At 32.6% G+C, this 18737-nt stretch overlaps 2 protein-coding genes and 1 long non-coding RNA gene across 11 annotated transcripts in view; 2 read left to right on the top strand and 1 right to left on the bottom strand.

Annotated features, from left to right (window-relative positions):
* LOC109540298 (ral guanine nucleotide dissociation stimulator-like 1) overlaps positions 1-3198 on the top strand; it is a 38072-nt gene extending 34874 nt beyond the window's left edge. For all 7 annotated transcript variants that reach the window (XM_019908628.2, XM_019908627.2, XM_019908623.2 and 4 more), the window contains 3 exons: positions 284-381; positions 784-952; positions 1019-3198. In XM_019908628.2, the coding sequence (XP_019764187.2) occupies positions 284-381; positions 784-952; positions 1019-1152 (401 nt within the window). In that variant the 3' untranslated portion in view covers positions 1153-3198. The remainder of the gene's footprint in view (positions 1-283; positions 382-783; positions 953-1018) is intronic.
* A 3587-nt stretch (positions 3199-6785) lies between these two features.
* The window catches only part of LOC125503896, a 309807-nt gene continuing 297855 nt past the window's right edge, over positions 6786-18737 (top strand). For both annotated transcript variants that reach the window (XR_007281146.1, XR_007281145.1), the window contains exons 1-2: positions 6786-6975; positions 17397-17423. This is a non-coding gene — a long non-coding RNA (uncharacterized LOC125503896). The remainder of the gene's footprint in view (positions 6976-17396; positions 17424-18737) is intronic.
* Positions 7070-18737, bottom strand: part of LOC109540294 (tribbles homolog 2) — a 66879-nt gene continuing 55211 nt past the window's right edge. The window contains exons 4-5 of one of the 2 annotated variants that reach the window (XM_048665027.1): positions 18512-18700; positions 7070-9173 (exon numbers count right to left, since the gene is read on the bottom strand). In XM_048665027.1, the coding sequence (XP_048520984.1) occupies positions 8912-9173; positions 18512-18700 (451 nt within the window). In that variant the 3' untranslated portion in view covers positions 7070-8911. The remainder of the gene's footprint in view (positions 9174-18511; positions 18701-18737) is intronic. The other variant, XM_048665028.1, reaches the window with a different exon arrangement.

Below are 18737 nucleotides of genomic sequence, written 5' to 3'. Positions count from 1 at the left end.
CCAAAACCAAGACTTAACATGCAAGACCAAGACTATGTATGCAAGAACAAGACCAAGATCAAGACCATGCAACTCTTGGTCTTGGTCTTGCTCGAGTAAAACTCGTAGTAACTCGAGTAAACAAAAAAGTGTCGTAGTAAAACGAAAAAATACAGCAAAAGTTAGTAAATTTCGAAAAAAAAAACTGTTTAGTATGGAAAGATCTTCTTCTTCCTTACATTCATTCTTTTATAAAATGTCTGTTAGTTTATGTAGCTAATTGATTTTATATCATTTATTGCAGGTAGCGCCACAAATCGACTTCAAGTGCCTTTATCTAACAATTCTGGAACTCTTAGCAATAATTCACAGAAAAGTAGTCCCGATTTTTATATCATCAAGGTGAGTAATGTATACTTTCGTAATAACGAAATGAACCTTTCGAAAAAGCTTGGATAATTTTCTTTCCGACTAAGAACTTATCAGTTAAATCCATTCAACTAGTCTGAAATATTAGAAAGTTAAGGATTTCAAATTTTTACGTTCGTTTATTCGTGATGTGCAATGATTTAGGAAGCAGTCGAATTGATAAATTAACTAAACATAACCGAAATAAACTGTAGATAAGAATAGATTATTCAAAACCATGTCAGTAATCAAAAGCCTGTTGAAAATCTGAGCATTTTAGTATCAAAAGTATACCACGTCTAGGACATCTTTATTAAAACATGCGAAACAAATTCTCCAAACCTTGCCAATGCGCTTAAGCAAAGCAAACTGAAGACATATTTATTATCTATGTAGGTTACATACGAAACAGACAATCCAGAAACAGAAGGAATAGTCTTATACAAGAGCATAATGCTTAGTAACAATGAACGGACACCCCAAGTAATCCGAAATGCGATGTATAAGCTAGGGTTGGAAGGAAATCCCGATCAGTATACACTTGCTCAAGTATTACCAGATAAAGGTAAGTGATCTTTGAATGAAACCGCTTAGATGATTGAATCTAATGATAAACGTTTTGCCGTTTTAGAGATGACCTTGCCTTCAAATGCGAATGTTTATTATGCCGTAAACACCGCCCACAATTTGAACTTCATTCTTCGTTCCAAGCCAACTGATCTTACTCCCACTGGCAAAGGTCTGAAAGGAAAGTCTAAATCATAGCAAATGTTGAGATGGAACACTTTTGTCTAGTGAGAGCCAAGTACGCTCACCATCCGTTTATAGTAATTAACTAAACTGCACAGATAAAAGTGGCCCTTATAAGTTATGTAAATAATGTGAATCCTTTTTATAACAAACATAACATCTGTGATAAAAGTAATGCTATACTCACTCAGTAATCATCACGCCAAGTAAATTATTTTTTTATTTATTTGACAGTATAGTTTCTATACGAAATTAGGTAATTTTGGTATTAGTAAGATCTACGAGTTTGTCGATGTGATGTTAATCACAAATAAGCTCTTTTGAGCTCTAAGTTGAGCATAGGAACCCAAAATAGCATGGAATTTCTCAATCGAGTACTATTTCAGATTTAATATGTCCCAGTATTCAGAGAAACATAAATTCAAAAGGGGGTAGATGTTTTATAGTACAAAAGAAATCTAAAGTGTATGTATTTCAAAGGTAAACATGAAGTAAACCATAATCTATAAACAGCTAGCAAAAGCAACAAGAATTTATTATAATTTGCTCAATAACGCATTGATAATGATTAATGATTACGAACGCAAAAACAACATAATATTCAGAGCAAACGCTTTTTATTCGCCTCAATTTCTTGTCTGTGTTTTTTTTATCAACAAGAATACGGAGGAAAATGTTTAACCGTGTTTATCTTTTAAGGAAAAGCACTGTAGAGCCAATTGCTCTCAAAATAGAAGACATGTCGTAAGTACATTTGGCTGTAATAAATAAAATCGACAAGCTCTCGAATGTTCGGCATCTGCTGATAATTATCTGTTCCTTACGCAAATTAGACTCCCAAACATATCATATTCGAGTCACTGAGTTTTCATGGTGTCTATAGCATTTTGTCTTATAACAAAGGTATAGTCAATGGTCAATCCCATTAGAAAATCGGTTGATAGTCAAAACCTACCTACTTTTTTAAGTTAACAGAACCAATTCTGAGGAAACCTGGTAAATATTTTAATTTTAATTGCCCCAGTGTAGAAATTTTGTTCTTAATTATTTAAATTAGACACTAAACAATACGGTCAAAGCTAAAAACGTTTTCCGGATTACTGAAGGAAAATGCTTGCACTAAAAAATGTTTTTTGTCGTCATCTTCTTGCGTCTCTGGCCAACACTTTAGAATTATATTAGTTCGTAGTTTTTTATTACCGTTTGTAGCATTGATGTTGATGCTCGTGCATTATCTATATATTTATCATGTAGTGTTTTTGCAGGTAGGTAACCTACCTACAGAAAAACTACTAAAGACTAATACGTAAAAAAACGTAACCTATTCAACTTTTGGAGATTTTTCCTCTTGGAAGCTACAAAATATCGGCAAATATAATATTTCAAATACAATTTTTGATAACTAAAATATCAATGTTTTACTCGAAGCATCAACAAGATTTTAACACGCACAATATGCTCGAATGGATAATAATGCAAATATTTTTGTAAGCTTTATATTTGTGAAGTATATTGTACAATATTATAATAAATCGGGTCTCAAAAATAAGAGTTACGTGAACTAACCAAAGATAAAAATAGTTTAACTTCAAATGTTGGTGGGTGTAATTAAGAAAGAAGTGTTACAAGCCCAGACCGTCTCAATTATAGTTACCTTAAAACATTTCGGTTTCAACCAGAATAAAAAATGTCTTCATTTGATATTCCATTTTTAGGTTTCCTTTATTTAATGTCTCTCTATTATTATGGGGCCAATGGAACTAAACCTATAATACTCTACATCCTATACATATTTAGTTAACATAGTAATAAGCCCTATTTTCTTATAAAACAATCTTTGGTTAAAGCTTTTTTTACTGTAGAAATATATTTATTATCCATAGAAGAATACGAATGAGTTGAGTGTGTACCTAGCTTAGTTGCTCTTAGATCTGATCATCCTGAATTGTGGTACTTTAGTACTATTTTTTAGATAATGCTAGGCAATAATAAGTCCATAGAAATAGGCTTTTTGTAAAAATTATACAGTTGTATTTTTTCAATAAACATTTTTTAACAATACCCGCAGCATTTATGTAACGATAATGTAGATTTTGTCAGCGAGTCGAATCCATCCAATAATTTAATATTTTTTCACGAAAATCGCGAACAGAAAGAGCGAGAAATATCTTTATTTTGCGTAAAAATATTAATTTGAAAATAATATTCAATTCATAAACAATAAGTCTATTTAAAAATTCAGCCAGCAAGTTTTTGGAAAAGCGCTCAATAGTCATTTAGTCTTTCAAAACGCGCCTATTTTGCCATTGAAATTTATAGAGCGTCTCAATTGTAGCCATGGGCCAAAAATGTAAACTTCTTCAAATAAATCAGAAAAATGCCGGAATTTTTTGGTTGGCTACGCTATTGGCAAAGGTCTTAACGGGTGAAGACTCATATTTGAGAAAGGAAACTTTATGTAAGAGTATATGGCCTAAAATAGAGCGATCGCAACATTTACTGCTGATTAGTAAGTGAAATTCCTACATTTCTTAATAAGAACCAATAAAGAGTTAGATTCCTCTCTTTCGGCAAAAACGACGGAATGCTAGCAAAATAACTAAATTGAAAATAATAGTAGAAAGCTAAACGAAAACATCATAATTAGTAAATAAAAATATGTTAGGAATTTCTTTCATTTATTCATAATGTAGTTAGAAATGAAAATATGAGTAAAATAAATAAAATATCATGATATATGAAACGAATAAAGCTGCAAGAAAAAGYTGTTATTAAWAAATAGAGACATTCTCAAGAGTTACCTAGTGTACCGCAGAAAAATGGTATGTTCGGAATGAAAAACCTTGTAAGTAGTAAATTAMAATATTTTTAATTTACCTACCATTTGTGAAAAGAAATCTTGTCAAATCCGCACAAACCACATTAACAATGCCGCAAAAMGGCAACMAAAATTTTACAACAGCCATACATTACATAAAATGAGCATAGGGACCGCTTAAAAATTGAAAATGGAAATTGTAACCGTGGMTGCCAWWWACTACWAACAAAAATAAATTGCTGTTCGGATGTAGACMGCTAAAATCCCCTAAAACATTGTCAGGCCAAMCGCAAGTCTGATCMCAATCTTGATCTGGATGAGTTACACCTTAAAGGGCGCTGAAAGGCAAAAACTAGAATAGTTGGACGAATCCTGGCCGCTGGAATTATTTAGCACTAATAACAAAATAAATTTGGAAAAATAGATCAATATCTAAATAAGCAGGCCAGGATCACTTGCAGCCTTTTTGAACGCTCAAAGCAATCAACAAAATCCACTTACCTTTAAGCACTTTGGTCTGGATTCTGGGTTATTTTYACGTTTGATGATGACAAAAAKTTYAATTTACAACAGAAAAGCACTAATAATTGATAGATTTACTTTGAAGACAATTTTGATTTATTTTACCGACTGCGTGTAATTGTTATTATATTCTTATCTTTYCTGGGTCTCAGTCAAAGTGTGAAGTAAAAATTTTGAATATCGTTTATTTCATTACGTTGGGGCGAGACAACAGCGCATCATCAGATTTAAAATTKWCACAAACTACAAACACCAAKTTAMAATTAAAACATGTTGTATAAAAACTATAATGTATAAAGCGTTAAAASATTCATCAGTTCTTGAGAAAAAAAAGACTTAATTYAGACAAATTTAAGGTTTTAAGAAGGCAAATACCTAAAAGAACGTTATCTTTATCAATTATGAGGTAAGTTTTTCAAATGTTTTGCTCTCCCAAAAGGAAGGACTTTTTCCCTCACGAACTGATGAATGTTTTAACGCTTTATAAAATATAGTTTTTACACAATATGTTTTAATTGTGAATTGGTGTTTGTAGTTTGTGTAAATTTTAAATCTGATGATGGCGCTGTTGCCTCGCCGAAACGTAAAGAAATAAACGATATTGAAAWTTTTTTACTTCACATTTTGACTGAGACCCAGGAAAGATAAGAATATAATTTGAAGACAATGCAACGTATGTTCATAACCAAACGCTCTTATTTTAAATTTTAATTGAAAACATTCAGATAATCTAGTGTAGAAAACCTGACTAGTGAATGTAAAAGATTGAGTACAATCTCTATTGAAAATACAAGAACCGTCTAAATGATGTGAATGATTCACAGAAGAGAAAATTAAATAACACAAATTACGTTACGCGACAAACAAAAGTGTAGTTCACAGCAAAACGCACACAAAATTTACGTTTATAATGCATGAGTGCATATGAAAACAGTCTGGACTGGACAAACATGAAACAGTCTGAACAATGAAAACAGTCTGAACAACTGTAGAAAATCTCATTACTTAACGTATATCTGACTTTAAATTAATTTTACAGAAATTGCATTTGAAAATGTAAACTTTCCCGAATCCAGAAATTCCCATGTCGTTCCTCTTCGAATAAAAATAACGCGTTAAAATACAATATAAATCATAAAATACAAGATACATGAAATTGAAAGGGATCTACATGGCAACTAGGGCAAAATAATGCCAAACTTACCGAATGCTGCATAGAGCCACCTGAAAATAAATAAAAATATTCTTTAGTAGGTATAACGGAAACTTAGTTCAAAGCCTGATTATTTGAATACACCAATGGGAGAAAGGGAAATAGAGAAAGATAGAAAACTTCAGTTGCTTCTCGAAAAAATAAACTCAGTTCAAGCAAAGGAATTTATAGAAAGATATTCTTCTTACCAGCTTTACGCAGACTGGAGGCTCATTTTCCCGCAAACAGTTCACACTGCACCTGAACACATATTTAAGATGCACTCGAAATTGAAAACTTTAGTCCAGCAGTTTAAACGACCAGGAAGGTCTACAGCAATTGCCCTAGTGATACCAAATCACTGTATCCCGGTACGGCAAAAGAACCGACCACCTATTTCTTTGGAAGTCCGTAGGAAACTAAATTTGATCAGCTTTCCGGAAAAAAACTCATGCGATGTTGAGTTTTATACCTACGACTTTCCGAAGGCATGATGATATAATCGTCCCTTCGATGAATCATTGCGTTAGTTCGCTGTTCGATGTCGGTCTTTTGGTTGTTGGCAATGTTGTAGAAAGTTCCAGTTCATACGGCAGTATTTTCAAAGGTAAGTTTTACTTTTAAATTCGTTTGGATGATCGCCGTTTAACAGAATAATCTCACTACAGCATGGGCCGTCCATCTTCATTCATGTCTTCGGACAGTCTTTTGCTCGATTTTATGAAACTTTGAGCGTTTTCCACAACCACATTCCAGCCATGGATTTGTGATGATTGCTTCTCTTTGCTCGCATGTTCAGAGCGAAGGAACAGGGAACTTGAATTTCATACGATCACTGCCTAAATAACAGCTCCATGTTCAAGTCATCACATAATTTCAAAAATTCTTCTTTTTCACACACTATTAAGAGCGGTATTCGATCCATTAACAGCGTCGGAATATTTAACTGGATTTTGGCAAACCGCGGTTGTGTCAAAATTTTTGATATAACAGGACGACCAACCATATTTAAAAAAAAACTAACAAATCGTGATTTAGAAATCTGCAATATGCACCTGATACCACTAGTTTTTTAAAATTTCAAGATAACCTTATCAATTACTTCCGGTAAATGACAAAATATGACAGAAATTTCTGAGTGTTGCAAGTTGAGAGTGGTGAGAGAAAAATTAACATTTATTAATAATCAACAGTTGAAGTGTACATGGACAACAGTAATTGGTATTCCCTAAGGCCTCAGAAGAGCAAAGTAGACTGACTGACTGTCTTCTGATCCGAATTGAGAGACTCACTTATCTTGAGTTTGGTAAGTTAATTAAGTTTATTTAATTGTGAATTTGAATTTATCCAAAATCCGCCACTAAGAAACAAGGAAATGAGGAAAAAATTAAACAAAACGATATATAAATACGGTTTATTGCAAAACAACATTTTAGGCAATATACCAATAAGTTCTAACAATCAATACCATTAAGCTCTATTTACAATATGACATCATAGTTACTAAACATTATCTCCTTTCCTATGCTATACATTCTATACATCAGTTCAAAGAAATCAATATATTAAATATTTAATTTAAAGTGTCGCTGTGAATAAAATGTCACATAATACAAAATTAGAATTGAGATCTCGTTAAATCCTCTACTTGTGAATTGATAAGTTATTAATACCACATGTTTGGCACGATTTCATTAATGGAAGTAATTGTTAAACTAACAGAAACTTATTGCAAGACAAAGCAAAATTTCCATATCGATTAATAAAAATTGGAATCACTGGGAAATAAAAGGAATTATGAAACAACACGAAAGTAATAAATACAGTAAAACTAGTAAGTATTAAAAATCAATATGAAACTTGTTTTATCTCACAATTAACAGAGAACGAAACATTGCAATAAAAAACAACGGTATCTAATTACCATTTAAAGGCTGGCAGCAATGATAAAAACAAGAAGCAAGTCAAATTACGAATTAATCGAATACTTGATAAAAAGCAAAAAGTAAATTATTGTTGGGTCAAAACTTATCCGCAATTAACGTCCACCGATTTTTACCGACACTCGACATAAATATTAATTCTGATACTTAATAACATTTCAAGTAATATCTTAACAAGAAAGTTATAATAAATAATGAACAATTTACATCAGTCTTGTACACTGTGATGCTTCTCTAACATTAACTGGACTTAATCAAATAGCTGCATTTTTTAATCAACATTCTAGAACTAATAATTAACAAGAAGCAATCATGGTGTTTTACAAATATTCAGAAACATTTCTATGTAGATGAAAACAACGAAGAAACTAGCTAGTTCAGTTGGTGATTTAACTTATTTGAACCCACATTTAGGTGATTGCCATTGAATAGACGTTTTTGCAACGATCAAATAATTATTGAACCAAATAGAACGGAAAATGTCATCAACATGAGAAACAAACATACTTAATATGCCTTGCGGAATGCATTTCCCAATATTAAATCTGTCATTATTGAAAACGTAATTAATTATTTAAAAAAATGATATATGTATAAAGCAACATAATTTTGGTACTAGCATAGTATATTTTTTATTCCTTTTTACAGAATTTTGTTAAAAAAAAGGATATCAAATTCACGGCTGATCGCCTGCAGCAACTAAGAAACTAAAAGGATGACCAAAATACCCCTTCATACTTACACGAATATACTACAACTTCATTACATAACTTAATATGGCTTTTAACAGATTTGTTTTAAATCCTTAAACTCTACAACACAGCACAAACTTTGCACGTAATTCCTATCAGAGCCGCTAAAACTCTGCCAAAAAGTAAAAAAAAATCACTTCTGGTTTTCGGTTCCCAAAGTCACAACCCCATTTTTTTGACAAAGTGTTAAACAACCTTTAGGAAAGATTGTATTTCTAAGCGATTTTGCATCGACCCTTAATTTAAAAAATTGCGACGTTTTTGGGAATATAAAAACGAAAGAGAAATCGAGACGAACCAAACTTTGTTTGTCCACAAACGCGTTTTGCCTAGAACTGAAACATATATAAAGTGTTACATATAAAAGAATACATTTCAGCAAAATTAGCTTAGAAACCCCAGAGCTGGGAGACTAGAGGTTTGAACAATTAAGGACTCTTAATTTTTCAACAAAATTCTCCCGATTAACATTTGAACATAATTAAAATACAGATCTTGACCTAATTTGCTGTTAAAGATCAAGTTTTAAGTTGGAAAATGTGCTTTTTTAAAATAAAGAAGTTTCGTCGTCGCAAATTATACTTTGAGGAACCTGCTGATCGCAGGATCTCGGAATCCAATCTCTGTCTTCTTTAGCTAGCCAAGGATGGTATAGAATGTCTTCAGAAGTAATTCGTTCGGATGGATCTCTCCTGAGTAGGGATCGAATTAGGCATCGTGCTCTTGCTGATACACATTCTGGTATTACGTAGGAACAGTTGGAGATTTTTGCGAATAAATTGGCATGGCCCGCATCATTGAATGGGTACCTAGAAAGACAAAAAGAATAATTAATTCATTTTCCTGAGGGATCTGAAATGTATTTAAACAACTAATTAGGAAATTTGAATCCGAGCATTTTTTCTATCAATTGAATTAGGTAGTTAAATAAATATAAATTTATTCAGTTAAAAACATCACGTTCAAGTTCTTGCTTATTTAAAAATACAATTATATATCCCGCAACAATGTCAATGATGATATCCAAATATTTCATTTCACAATTACAAAGACTAAAATATTGGATTTCCTCTACTCTTCCAAACTGATTTATAGCCATGTGTTTTGTCTTGACATTGAAATCATATGTTTGAGTTTACTCTACCATGAAGTCATATGAGTTTTCACACAAACAAACTCCCAAGGTTTAAAGGGGGAGTAATGCAGAACATACATAAGAACAGGAAACATATGGCAGACGTAACGGCAAGTAGATATTAAAATTTAAAAGAATGGACTCGAATCACCCTTTTGTTGGGTTGGGGGGCGACGCCATTCTTCGGATCACCTGCGTTGGTATTCAATTGTCATATGGCAAGTCCGTTACGCATCATGGGGTGTTCACAAGAAGACACTAATATCATTTAAAAAATCTTTTTCTTTGCCGTATATTTAATAGTCGAACAATTCCTCAACTTTGATACTTTGTTGCGTTTTCTAAAATACTAGATTGAATCTTAAGATGGCAAGGAACAAAAAAAATTGAAAATTTTGGACAAATCCTCATCTTTTCGATTCAATGAACTTGAAAATAATTAAACTTCCTCAATTTTTTTCTACTCAAATGGCATCATACGATTTGAAGGTAATCAATGTAAAAACCAGCGGTGCTTTAAAGCTGAAACAATACGCAGCCAATTACTATTTGTTAAGGCGTATGGGTGGATATAAGCACGCGAAAATTAACTTAATTAAACTTGAATACCAAATTATATGTTAATTAATTTAAAACTTGTAAATCGGCAAATCAGCGCCACCAAAATCGATGCAAGCCGTCAAGACCTCAACGCCAAGGCGACTTGTTAGACGATAATATATGTATATTATAGTTCCATGAAGGTGTATATTATTATGTAGCGTTTCTCGTTATATCTGATCTATAGTTGAAATTTACCTTGGACTTGCTAATTGTAAATAATATTTCATATTTCTATTATAATAGCTGTTAACACATTATTAGATAATCGATTGTTCAATGGCATTTAATAATGTTTTATAATTAATTTGTTTCAGACCAAAGGTTTTTTATAATCAATTACAAGTTATAATTGTTACATACGTGCGTTGTCCTCTCACTACATTCCTTTTAGGTCATTTGGATGAAAGTTAAAATATATGCAGGGTGTTTTACGAACGAATCATTCTTTGTGTGTCGGTAAATAAATTTTTATGTTAGCGAGTTGAAAAAAGGCCAAAAGTAAACTGAACTGCATTGGATCAGCAGCGATCTGGCCAAATTTCCAAAATTACTAATACAATCCATATAAATACGTCGACAAATGTTTAGTTCTCGATATGTAGAAGATTTAATTTAAATATGACTAAACACATCTTGCTGCAAGAGAACGCACATATTGTACTTTTGTGTAAAAATACGTTAGTATGTTAACAGTTTTCCAAATATTTGCATTTTTATTGCAATTATTCCTCATCCTATTTACTTAAAAAAATGCTTGAGTTTTAGAAAGTGCAAATTTTAAATCATTTTATTAAAAAGCGCGAACATTCTCCATTATAAATATTCTGGATATATCGACTCGTAAAATGTTGTAAAATGACAAAAAAAATTGGGCATTCTGGATTCGACCTAATAGATTGAAGATATTGTTTACATTCATTAAACCACCTCGTAAATGTTGCTAAAAATGTTCAAACATTGTTACATATTTGTACTTTTTGGAAATAATCATAAAATAAAAGACTAATTAATTACAAATTAAATAATCAACAATCAGGTTCGTGAGTTATATGGAGCAATATATTCCACAAAAAAATATCTTAAAAAAAACGTAAACCTATTTAACTTTCACTAAACATGTTCAAAATAAAACCAAACAACAATAAATACGAACAAAATATGTGCATTTAAATATGCTACAACAAGAAAAAAATTAGGAAGAGATAAAAAGACACATTCCACATTTTTTTCGATTACCCCTTCGAGCTTGTTGACCCGCACCTGTTCTCTTGCATGTAGAGATGGCCGAAGTCCGATTAGAAATAATGAAACAAAACAACCCCTCCCAAAATGCCGATAAACCCTTGAAAAGGCACCACCTGCCTTAGTGAAAGAACCCTTTTAACATTCACAGAGTTTCCACTGATAGAGGGTCATTTCTTTACTGAATTGTTTGAACTTTGTGGGTGGATGTGAGGAAAGTAAGCCCAGAACTGCTGTCATTTAAATACCATACACGCACTTAAATATCACAATTCAATTTAATAAATCTAGTTAAAATATAGAGCTTGTCTAAAATGATAAACTTGGTGGAAGAAAAAGGTTATTTCGCAGGTAAAATATAAACAGTTGTTCCATCCCAAATCGTAATGGGAAACAAATTTCCAATTTCCAAACCCATTTAAGCGCATTTGTAGTGTCTTATCGGATTAATTTTGGAACCTTTAAAAGCTGCAGATGGGAAGTATGTGAAGAGCATGTGCCAGCTTAATACACTGCTGAGCGGTTTTATTTTGTTTCTTCAGTTGTGTATATGGACAATATTTATTTACTTCTTGACGTTGATAAATTTATTTAATTTTAATAATCATTTTGATATTGTCTTTAAGTTAATGTTTATATTTTTTTGATTAAATGGATTACTTGGTGAAACTGGGAAGTTTAAGTGTGAAAGTGTGTTCCAAAAAACTGTTCATGAAGAAACAGAACAATGGAAAAAGCATTAATGAAAATATGTTTCGGGGTTTTCCATGTCAAAACTAAGTATTTTTAGTTCACGAATAAAGATATTGATACAACCAATAAGAAATAAAGTTAACAAGAGGTACAGCTTAATTTAAAAAGTTAAAGACGGCTTTTAAAAACAGTTTGATCGCATGTTTTTAAGTATTAAATACTTAGGATTTAAGTTTTTGAAGGTAAACTGAACAGTTAGAGCAAATGTTTTAAAGATAGGGAAGTACGACTAAGTTCCACTAATATTTTAATTTAGATATTAATTAAATGTCAAACTAGAATTTAAATATGTTTTCTAGCTGCGAATGCTTCGAGTGATTTGTCACATTTTAAGAGTGGTTTTTTAGCCATGATAATTAATAAATAAATAAAATGCGGTAATAATTCTTAATTTTCATTTTTGAAAAACGCATCAACTGAAACTGCTCAGCAAAAACGCAGTAAAAGTTGTGCTTCGTATTTCCAAAATGAGCTCTTATGCAAAAAAGCGTTGTGTGAAAAATGCTTTGCACTGCTTAATAAGAGCTGAGTGTCTTATTTTCCACATTCCAATACAGAGTCTTTAATGTCCATTGAGAAATCATCCTGCGAATATTTTGCAGATGATTTCCGATAATTAGCAGGAGTATTTTTTGCTATTATAATGTGCGTTCTGGCAACACTTTTGTTAGTATAGATGGTAGCTCTTTGGTTGGACAGTGTTTAAGATCATGCGAAGACTTAAACCTTCTCCAATCAAGATTGCAGCACGCCACGCATCGATTTCGTGAAGAACCACCTGCCCCTCATACATGACGGTAGCCGATGGCGTAGCATGAGGGCTGCATTAAAAGTTTTTTTTTTGGATTTTAACTTTCTTTATCTTCGAGTTAACGGCAGGTGTTTTGCGATACCTGCTGCCATCATTGCATCTTTAAGCCTTTGTTACATTGGGATTTCGTTAAGAACGCGCGTACGCCTCTTGAATAAGTTTCAATATTTTATGTTCTAGAGTTGGAAATTAATCTTTAATGGGCTCTGCAGATAGTCGTTCAGACAAATTTGTATTAACTGGGAAATTCGTTAATTGACCTGCCCAGTAATGGTTCAATTTAACATTTTTCATATTACGTTATGGTGCTTGGAGTTCTGTCAATAAAATATTGCCCACCCGATATTCCAACCACTTATCAGCGGCAATTCCAGTATTAATCTGCTAATCCCATAAGTAGTCATTAAATGGGGAGACACTGCCATTACTCACACAGTAGCTGAAGACGCTCGTGTATAAACGCAAATGCCCTTGCAACTGGTTTTACAGACAAACGCATGTTTCAACAAATATTTAATAAGATATTATTCAGTAGTACTTATGTGTTCTACAATATTAGGGGAATAGAGACACTGTAAAATGTCTCCCAGACAAAAAAATGAATAGTCTACCGAAAATGCTTGTTTTTGACTTACATCTTATTTTACTTGAAAATAACACTTTTGTTTGACATAGAAATGTTATAATGATTTCTTAATGACTATTTATATCACTTATAATTAGCTCTGGCCTAGCCTGGATGCTTTTTTATAATTCCGTTCCCTATAATTGTATTTTGAAACTCACTAATGGGTCTTAAAAGATCTGCTGGTTGTATTACACATCACATCAAAGATACTAATCTAAAAGACTTAGATCTGCTGATCTAGCTGGCCTCTCGACCACGTAGGCAAGATAAAACAAGTTTGCCATTTTTTCAAGACATGGAGACAAGAGAAAATGGGTAGCTCAAAGAGTTCAAGTTCAAGTAATCTATATAATCGTAACTTTCCGTTCGCCTTTGATTAAGATTGTGTAAAGATAATCATGCAAATTTCCAGGTAGAACATCGTGATAATGAGTGAAGAAGGCTATGGGCTGATGTTTAAACAAGTACAGGAAAATTACAATTCAGCTCTCATAAGAGATAAACTCAAACAAAAAATAAGTTGTTTCAATTCAATTTAGTTGGAAAAAATTAGCTAAACTTTGATGGAAAAGTTGCCCACGAAGTAAAAAACTAGCAAATATTCAACAAGGAACGCGCCTGAATTAGTTTTATACAATATTGTCGTATTATTCCTTGAAGCTTTGCTTGAGCTTGAACATTTGAAAGTTCCGGAAACTTTCCGTCGGCCGAGGTCCCAGGAGCTTTAGAAGTTTTATACATTTTGCAAATAGCATTCTATAGTGAAACTTGGGCATAATAAGCGTCATTTTCGCATAGAGTAAATACAAAATTGATACGATGTAAGTTTGAAAGTTTCATGGAAAATTGGGAAAAGTGTTTTAAAATTCTTCGCCGAGTTTTAACAAAATCCCCATGTGTGATTGAGTTGCTATTGTCTTAATGATAGATGAATACAGATAGATGGTGTCCACTACTAAAACTATATTTTTTTAAGAATAATCAGTGGAAATAATTTGCAAATGCGCTACTTTATTTACAAATGCCTAAACCCCAAACAACAGCTTACAGCAAACAGTAGCTTACAACTTTCACCTTTTTTAAACGGTAAAAACTCCTGATTCTAACGAAATTATCATCAAAATGGCCCATGATTGTTATTTTTACCAACTTAATGAATTTTCATTAACAACTCGCCCTTACCAATTCTAAATTTCGAAAAAAGGGCAAGTAGTAACTTGATTTTGTCACAGTTATTAGAAGATATGTAACCCTGAAAATGCTCAAATTTTCCTCAAAATCACCGAAAAACGTGCTTTTGCCAGTCTAGTCATGTGAGGTCTCAAAATTAAAGTTTCAACCCAAATGCACGACCTTCATTAAGAACGCCTAAATTCCAAACTAGATCAAGTAGCAACTTGAAACTTGCACAGTTCGTTGAAGACATTTAGCGGCTGAATTTCCATCCTGATTTCCAAGCAAAAATCCAGATTTTCGCTTGCTTAGTAAATGTTGCTCTTGAAATAGACACTTTCCCCTTAAGAGGCTGTATCATTTGAACGTTCCTGACTTCCAAACTAGAGCAAATATAAACTTACACATGCCTTAGAGAAGACTTGTTGAATTTTTTATCGAGCCCTTCTAGATTCCTGATTTTTGTTTGCTGGGTAAACGTTGCTCTTGAAATTAATACTTTCCCCCTAAGACGCTCTATGCTTTGACAACCGTAAAAGCTCCTAAACTAGAGAATGTAGCAGCATTTTGAAAATTTCAGTTTTTGGAAGGCACTTGACACTAAAAATGCCCCATAGTTCTGACTTTAGCATGCTTGGTTGATCTCAAAATGGAGTTTCAACCCAAAGGAACTCCCTCTTAGCTCACAAACTAGAGCACGTAGCAACTATGACTTGCGTTGTTTGTAGAAAACGATTGACTTTAAGCATGCCGAATTTACTGGGTACCGATGGGTTACCGATGGTCTCAAAACGGAAACTTTAACTCAATGCACTCCCTTCTTTAAAAGTTCCTATCTTGCAAACATCTGGGGCAAGTAGCAAGTTGTTACACTTTCACTTTTCGGAAATTATCATGAAATCACTCAAATGTGGTAACAGCGTGGAACTAGTTGATGTAAAATATGGGCGAAAGCGAAGTACAGTTTTCGGAAGTATTGTTTTCGGGCTAAATCCAGCTGATGACCGCTAATAGACTCGAAACCGATTCTGGACGTACCTGAGATTAGCACATCTCGCCGTTCATTGTTCTTTGATTTTACATTTGCTTCTTCTAGTACCTCCGACTGGCTTTTAATAAATTTAATTACTGCATTTGTCGACTAAAATAATTAAAATAACTCTGGTATTGTGTCATAACTCGTTGGATAAAGCGTATGTAATGAATACATTATAAATATATTCATATAAGTATTAAATCCGTCTGGAGTTGAGTCTGAGGTGAGCTTTATAACGTGATCATGTCATAAAGCTCACCAATTTATTAGAAAGATAAATAACGGGCCCTGCGTGCAGAATAAATTAAGATTGCTGCTTATGATTTGCATAAAATACCTCGACAACTGACCCAACTAATATAAAATCTAAGGTAGTTCCACTTATAAAAAAATACACTAGATTTACTCACTGATAAATCAAACAATGTCAATGCTGTCCACAACGTTTCAAGCCTATTCAATCAATATTCAGGTGAGGTCCAAATAAGAATACACCATAGCATTTTACAATAGATGCGTATAATTTATGGTATAAAAAATCCTGGCTATGTGAGTTCAAGGTTAGATTGGATGTTAATGAACATTGAATATGTATGTAATTGATCGGCGAAACGTGCCCGAACAACAATAATAGGGTAATTGTCACGTACACTTGGAGACAATATTGAATTTACCTTTGAATGAACGCAAAACATTCCAACAAAATATCGAAAATATTTCTGATAGCGGCTTAACGATGATGACCCAAGGTATTCAAACCCCATACCCAGATGAGGGAATGTTCTTGAAACGAGTGTGAACAGTACTGGGAATAAAATTGAATGATCACCTTCTGGGATACTTAAAACCGTATTAAGGTGGAAATTTTATTTATAATGTTGCCTTCATTTGATACAAGACAATTGAAAATAGGTTTGGAAAGAAATTGTTTATTATAGGCAGGTTTAGTTAAGTTGGGGAAAAATTTCCTGCCCGGAGAGTAATCGAAAAGTTCAAGTTGTGTTTGGCTGGAAATTTATTAGAAAAGTTATATTATTCTAATTTCATTATTAAATTTACCATTTTATGTGCATTATATATATATATTTATATGTATACGAAAATTGTCTCTGCTAATACCTAAAAAGTTATAAATCGGCATACCTATATTCTTTAAGTGCACACGCGGCATTACAATAAATGGCAACGTTGTATTTAAACAATGACGACTCCTTTATTTCAGTTATTTTCCGCCATAATTTTACGAGAATGTTCCACCGTGCGCAGTAAACGAAACCAAGGCTATGCGAAGTTCTAGGCATGCGCCGCGCCGATTGTTCTAGAATTATTCGGAATTACAACGGACGCAAGGGGAATATTTGAAGTTCGATGTTTATTTTTAGACAAACTTTTTAAATTAACAATGATATAGAGGAAACATTTAAATATACAAAGATACAAACATTTAAGATGCATGTAAAAATCAGTTTTGAACAGTTAGAACTGTTGTATTTCTATAAATTGGTAGTAGAAGTTGCATTTGATTATTAAATTTAAATGAAGTACCTACTATGGTACTGAGGGACCACAAAGCTGAGAAATGTATTAATAACTGAAAAACCATGCTTTAAATCAATCTCATTTAGTTATAAAATGTTTCTTTTGGTTTCAGGTTGACATTCTACGCTCAAACGTGTAGGTAAGTTTTCTTTGAATATGTTTTGATTCGAGATATATAAAAATTGTTTGCACATTTTTGAACCATTTAAAATCTGGCGAATGGTTTAATAAAGGAAAAATACTAACGATATAAAGTATTTTTTACAATTGTTTATCAATTAATGTAGTTTTTACCGGCCAAAATGTATCAAAATGGTCTAAACACCAACATAACATGTGGTCTGCCAATAGAACTTTAATCAAGTTTTGATTCTGAGATAAATGAATCGCTTTTGCTTTAAATTAAAATCTGAACACTTCATTACAAAAACGATTCATTTCTCTCGAGATCCCTATGAGTGTTTGCCCATGTCATGTTAGTGTTTACACGATTTTTTTGCTTTTTTATTTTCTTTTTGAGGGGTTGAACAAAGACCTAAACATTACACGCTTAAAATTACTTTATTACAAACGCGATTCATTTATTTCATCCAGTGTGTACACACCTATTTCTATTATTCTTTTATAGTTTATCCGTCGTTTGGGATAATTAAAAAATAATAATTTTACGAAATCGTTGATCCTTGACTATGTTCTATATTTTTGCAAAGTAAATAATGGAAAAATTATCTTTTGAACAAGTTATACCTTACAAATACGGTCTTGAGGAGCGGAGCTGAAAAATTAATTGAGTAACTGGAGATATATATTTTTTAAATTTAATATAATTTGCATACAGTTGACGCAAGTTTTTCAAATCAAAGAATTTTGGGACAATCAGCATTCTAATTTGATTTCGTGAGCGCATTTCTACCATTTGCCTTAAGGGCCAACACTTGCATTAAAGAGCTTTTTACTGTAAATTTCCTTTAATCCAATCCATACGATTTATGTTGTAACATTGATAAAAAAGTGGATATCTTTGGAGCCGACAAGTTTTAAGAAAACAGAAAAAATCAATTTAATCTCATTTGTGATGTACTGCAGAGGAAAAACTAAAAATATGTTGCCTGCAAGCAACTCGAAAACATCGGCTATCAGTAATGAATAATAATTACTTATATCGGAAGGGGTTGGAGAAAGAAGCTTTACTCAATAGGATTTAAAACGTTTTAAACTGATCCTTACCTTCCAACTAACATAGTATATAATATCACTCCAATCGACCACATATCGGCTCCTTTACCGGAATATTGTCCCGTTTCTAATATTTCCGGACTAACGTAGGCCGGACAGCCTCTTTTGTCGTGTAGCCAATCCAATTCGGGTTCAACTAATACAACCGCATCTTCAAACGATTCCAGTTTCAGCTGCGTTCTGCAACAGAAACAAACATTTGTTAAAGCAAACACTA

Source organism: Dendroctonus ponderosae, unplaced genomic scaffold, assembly GCF_020466585.1.
Source record: "Dendroctonus ponderosae isolate FM_Combo_2020 unplaced genomic scaffold, Dpon_F_20191213v2 Dpon_F_20191213_3, whole genome shotgun sequence".
NCBI classification, from domain to species: Eukaryota; Metazoa; Arthropoda; class Insecta; order Coleoptera; family Curculionidae; genus Dendroctonus; species Dendroctonus ponderosae.
The sequence above is the reverse complement of the archived record's forward strand: the minus strand, read 5'-3'. Positions and strand labels throughout refer to the sequence as shown.